Here is a 6,000-nt window from a genome sequence, read left to right as displayed (position 1 = left end):
GGGGCCACCTGAAACAATTGCAGTTTTATTACTAATTTCATGCTAATTCTTCACCTTTTTGTCCATTTTTAAATATGATATACGAGTAACAGTATAATGAGGACAATAGTTGACCCAGTTAAGCATTGTAATCATGTTTGTATTTATTACAGAGAACCACAAAATTGGGGAATACTCTCTCGTTTCAACCTCGAGTCAGTTTTTGAGGAAGTGCAACAGATGTTTGAGTCTGGCCCTGATCGGGGGGTGATCCGTCTCAGAGAGGAATCAATATGGAGCCAACCAGGAAGTCAGACAGACACCTGGGGGGTAAACAATGGAGGGATGAGAAGAGAAAACAAACGCACCACAGAACAGATCCCCCCTTCTATCTACATATCTTCACACAGCATGTAGGTTCTCTAGGAAATATTCTGGACCCGCTTTAAACAAATTAACCTTAATAATTAAGCCTTTTTTTTTCTACCATTATAAGAAAATATAGGACATTCATTAGTAAATGCCATGCTGTTCTCTGGATTTAAAAGGGTGCAGATATCTGGTTGGTTGTATCCCAAATGGCACTCTATTTACGATGCAGTAAACTACTTTTGACCAGGGCCCCATACGGTTCTCATCACAAGCAGTGCACTACATAGTGAATAAGGTGCCATTTAGGGCGCAGGCCATCTTCCTCGGGTCTTCTCATGACCTTACCTTGGGTTACCCGTCTAGTGTAGAGCGGTGGAGGGTTACCCGTCTAGTGTAGAGCGGTGGAGGGTTACCCGTCGAGTGTAGAGTGGTGGTGGTGGTGGGGTTACCCGTCTAGTGTAGAGTGGTGTGGGTTACCTGCCCTGCTAGAGCTGCCCCGGTCAACTGTATGTGGTGTTATTGTGAAGTGGAAATGTCTAGGATCAACAACGGCTCACCCACGAAGTGGTAGGCCACACAAGCTCACAGAACGGGACCGCCAAGTGCTGAAGCGCATAGCGTGTAAAAATCGTCTGTCCTCAGTTGCAAAGCTCACCACAGAGTTCCAAACTCCCTCTGGAAGCAACGTCAGTACAAGAACTGTTTGTCGGGAGCTTCATGAAATGGATTTCCATGGCAGAGCAGCCGCACACAAGCCTAAGATCCCCATGTTCAATGACAAGTATCGGCTGGAGTGGTGTAAAACTCGCCGACATTGGACACTGGAAACGTGTTCTCTGGAGTGATGAATCACACTTCACCATCTGGCAGTCCGGCGGACTAATCTGGGTTTGGCGGATACCAGAAGAACGCTACCTGCCCCAATGCATAATGACAACTTTTGGTGGAGGAGGAATAATGGTCTGGTGTTGTTTTTCATGGTTCAGGCCCCTTAGTTCCAGTGAAGGGAAATCTTAACGCTACAGCATACAATGACATTCTAGACGATTCTGTGCTTCCAACTTTGTGGCAACAGTTTGGTTTGTGGAAGGCCCTTTCTTGTTTCAGCATGACAATGCCCCCGTGCACAAAGCGAGGTCCATACAAAAACCCCTTTGGGATGAATTGGAACAGCGAGAGAGGGAGACGTGAACCAGTCCTAACTTGTCTCACTGCACCAGGAAAGGAATGTGTTAACCAGAGCCTGATCAGTTCACCACTTAAACCTCGTCAGTCTGGTGATGAATGGTGTTTGCTCACCATAACGCTGTGCTATGGGTGTGTGCCTGCTCACCATAACGCTGTGCTATGGGTTTGTGCTTGCTCACCATAACACTGTGCTATGGGTGTGTGCTTGCTCACCATAACACTGTGCCATGGGTGTGTGCTTGCTCACCATAACGCTGTGCTATGGGTGTGTGCTTGCTCACCATAACGCTGTGCTATGGGTGTGTGCTTGCTCACCATAACACTGTGCTATGGGTGTGTGCTTGCTCACCATAACACTGTGCTATGGGTGTGTGCTTGCTCACCATAACACTGTGCTATGGGTGTGTGCTTGCTCACCATAACACTGTGCTATGGGTGTGTGTTTGCTCACCATAACACTGTGCTATGGGTGTGTGCTTGCTCACCATAACACTGTGCTATGGGTGTGTGCCTGCTCACCATAACACTGTGCTATGGGTGTGTGCCTGCTCACCATAACGCTGTGCTATGGGTTTGTGCTTGCTCACCATAACCCTGTGCTATGGGTGCGTGTCAAATGGCTCCCTGTCATATGGGATGCAGCCTATGATTCAACCACGGCATTGAGCCATTTGCCTACATAAGCAACACAGTGAATGAGGAGACAGTGTCTTGTAGACAGGAAACATCCCCAGGGATAACTGCTTGTTATTTGGCCCCATAAGAGTCAACAGGAATGTATTAGTTATCAAAAAAGCTTGTTGTGAAAGCAGAACAGAACAGAGCAGACAGCTTTCAGGACCAGAAGCTAACAACAGAGGCCTGTGTTCTAGAACCAGAAGCTAACAACAGAGGCCTGTGTTCTAGAACCAGAAGCTAACAACAGAGGCCTGTGTTCTAGAACCAGAAGTTAACAACAGAGGCCTGTGTTCTAGAACCAGAAGCTAAAAACAGAGGCCTGTGTTCTAGAACCAGAAGCTAACAACAGAGGCCTGTGTTCTAGAACCAGAAGCTAACAACAGAGGCCTGTGTTCTAGAACCAAAAGCTAACAACAGAGGCCTGTGTTCTAGAACCAGAAGCTAACAACAGAGGCCTGTGTTATAGAACCAGAAGCTAACAACAGAGGCCTGTGTTCTAGAACCAGAAGCTAACAACAGAGGCCTGTGTTCTAGAACCAGAAGCTAACAACAGAGGCCTGTGTTCTAGAACCAGAAGCTAACAACAGAGGCCTGTGTTCTAGAACCAGAAGCTAACAACAGAGGCCTGTGTTCTAGAACCAGAAGCTAACAACAGAGGCCTGTGTTCTAGAACCAGAAGCTAACAACAGAGGCCTGTGTTCTAGAACCAGACCCTAAATGGCTTGCTGAGCTTCACTGAGAATGAGGAGTGGGAGAGCCACTGTGACCCAGATAGCTCAGTGAGTTGATGCATGGAGGTTCTGCCTGGCTGCGTCCTCATTTTCAGCCCCTTGTCCTAGTTTTGTAAAAAAAAAAAACTTGAAGACTCTGGCTGCCCAAACTTAATCTCTCCACTAAATCACGGGAAGTATTACAGAGTGTGTGTGGCTTTTTGTTACTTCAAGTTGTCTGGTTTCGTTATCTAACGTCACAAAGCCTTGTTTCACCCTTAATAGACTACAAGGTCACTGACCCCTGATTTACAAGCTAATTGAGTTCCAAGTTTACTCACTTTAGACACGGACAGAAATTAACAAGGAGGGAGACAGGCATGCCTGAAGTTCAGTAACAGGCTCATGGTACATAACACACACACACACACACACACACACACACACAACACCACTACTTACTTGGAGAGGGAGACACCTCCTGCTTTCCCTATGAGTTCCTCATGGTGAAGTACCGCCTCGTTCCAGGGAATGTCCAGGAATTTGAGCAGCGTCCTCATCCACTTCTCTGGATGGAGCACCAGCTGTTCGTAATGCATCGGCAGGCACTTGTCTGAGGCCTCCAGGCACTGAGTGTACATGGTCTCTATGGCCCTGTTCCACTTGGTCAGGCAGTCTCTGTAGCTGCCCAGGTCAAAGCCAGCGATCGTCACCTTACGCGAGATCATCGAATGGACAGAGGCACGTCCGTCCCGGATCATGAGCACGAACTTGGCGTGCGGGAAGATCTTAGCCAGGTAGGAGAGGGACTTCAGAGCGAAGGGGTCCTTGTTACAGAGGAAATTGGCGGGCTCGCCGTGCTTCACGATGATTTCTAGGAGGAAGGCCTGCATGGCGGCGTCCAGGACCTCGTCGGTCACCCCGGCCTCGTCCAGACGCATCTTCTCCCTCCCCGACCGCGACCACATCTGTTTCATGGCCAGGATACGTGGAATAACCCTGGTCTCCTCGCCACACCGAACCTCAGGGTGAGCATCCAGCATGGCTCTCATCAACGTTGTCCCACTCCTGGGAACCCCTCCAATGAACACTAGGGGCATGTCCTTGTTGTAGACGAATGGAACGGAGAGGTTATGACCCCCGGGTCTAGAGCCCCGCAGGATGGCGGAGGAGCCCAACGAGCCGCCCAGGAGGACCCCTCCCGGCCCCTGAAGGCCCCCCAGAACCCCTTGGTCCCCAGGCTGGTTGCTGTGCTCCTCGATACGGTGGTGACACTCCATGGCGTGACGACCCAAGTAGAAGACTGTGACTGAGCTGATGACCAGACAGGCCACCAGCAGGTTCTGCTTCAGCTTCCCCATCATCACCATCTCAGGACCACGGAGGGGCGAGGATGGAGGCGTACCAGAGGAGGTAGTGTTGGAGTTGGAGGAGGAGGGGAGAAGGGAAGGGGAAAGGGGGGGGGGGGGGAGAAGCAGAGGGGTCCCTCCCTTCAAGGTTGGCAGTGGGGGGCAGAGTGTGGTGGGTGTTCCTCAGTGGTCAGCGCTCGTCGAGTGCCCAGCTCCATCAGGCCTGGGGAAGGACAGAACAGAACAAAAATGTATTAGTATAGAATATAATCCAGTGAGTGAATAGTTAGCCCTCGGAAAAGTAGAACAAACAGATCTTCCTACAGATCATGGAATCCTAAATAATTTGTACACTGCTGGAAGAAATTATGCTATTCAGGCTAGAACCAAAAATGGTTCAATGGATCACTTCATATATGGTCCAAAAATAAATAAAAAACAAAGTCTGTTTAGAACTGAAAAACCACCTTACTGTCAGCATTATACTGTACTGACCCATCTCCACAGAGCACAGTCAAAACTATGAACCGAGCTGTACACCTTATTTTGTATCATCATATTAGATAAATACATAAAAAGTTTGAAAAAAAAGACCAAGAAATGTATTATATCCCATGTAGGAATTACCCTCAACATAAATGATAAATCCCTTCAGAGGCCACAGAAGAGATTCTCGACTTTTGACCTCGAAAAAACCCAGTAAAGATCACATTTCCTTTGTCTAACAAGGATATGCATCTCCTGCCAAAACCACTATTCTGTAATGAAACAAAGTTCACTTTACAACTACGGTGTAAAAAAACAAGGCTAAGGCCGACACCATGAAATTGTAAATAAACTTTCAGACACAATCAAGGCCCTCAGTTGACAAGCTTAGAGGAATGTATTTATTTAACTAGGCAAGTCAGTTAAGGACAAGTTCTTATTTACAATGACGGCCCTACTCCAGGTCAAACCCTCCCCTAACCCAGGCAACACTGGGCCAATTGTGATGGTGAGTCCCTATGTACTCACGATCACGGCTGGTTGTGATCCAGCGCGGGATCGAACCAGGGTCTGTAGTGACACCATTTAAAAAAATATTTACCCATATTTGACCAGGTAAGTTAACTGAGAACACATTCTTATTTACAGCAACGACCTGGGGAAAAGCACTGAGATGCAGTGCTTTAGACCACAGCGCCACTCTGGATCTCAGGAATGAGGAATGCCACATCAAGTGAAAACAAAAGAGAGAGAGACAAGAGACAGACAGAAGGTAATAGCTCCAGTATTCAGCACTCGGTTTAAGGCATAAGCATATAGGACTTCCCCGGTGACACATTTAGCAAAACAAAAAAAATCTTTATTATATTTAGCCCTCAGAGGGAAAAATATTCCCCCCCCATCCACTATTTTGTTCTATTTTTCAATTATTTTCTTCTTTTTTTTTACTCGTTTCCCAGTCCTCAGTTTCTTTCTTGGGCTGAGAGAGACGTTCCAGTCCAGAAACAAGACATCTAACCTTCTGGTCTCTAATTTGGCCCGGAGCAGTTACACTCAGTTTTACAGAGTTGGCGTTGTGACACACCACGGCATGCAGAGCTTGATACCACATCACACTGGGTAATTGCCATGGAAAAACGAACCATGAGCACCAGCATGTGAAGTTTATAGGAGCGCATAAAATTTGGTGTCAAATGAAAGCTAAGAGAAAAAAAAATATCTAATTGTAGACCTCCACA

General features: G+C 47.4%; 1 protein-coding gene across 5 annotated transcripts in view; it reads right to left on the bottom strand.

Annotated features, from left to right (window-relative positions):
• The window catches only part of LOC129831642 (protein-tyrosine sulfotransferase 1-like), a 76,118-nt gene that overhangs the window by 48,035 nt on the left and 22,083 nt on the right, over positions 1–6,000 (bottom strand). For all 5 annotated transcript variants that reach the window (XM_055894992.1, XM_055894993.1, XM_055894995.1 and 2 more), the window contains exon 2: positions 3,390–4,499. In XM_055894992.1, the coding sequence (XP_055750967.1) occupies positions 3,390–4,297 (908 nt within the window). In that variant the 5' untranslated portion in view covers positions 4,298–4,499. The remainder of the gene's footprint in view (positions 1–3,389; positions 4,500–6,000) is intronic.

The sequence above is a fragment of the Salvelinus fontinalis genome, chromosome 33, assembly GCF_029448725.1.
Source record: "Salvelinus fontinalis isolate EN_2023a chromosome 33, ASM2944872v1, whole genome shotgun sequence".
NCBI lineage: Eukaryota > Metazoa > Chordata > Actinopteri > Salmoniformes > Salmonidae > Salvelinus > Salvelinus fontinalis.
Note: the sequence above shows the minus strand (reverse complement) of the source record. Positions and strands in the feature narration are given on the sequence as shown.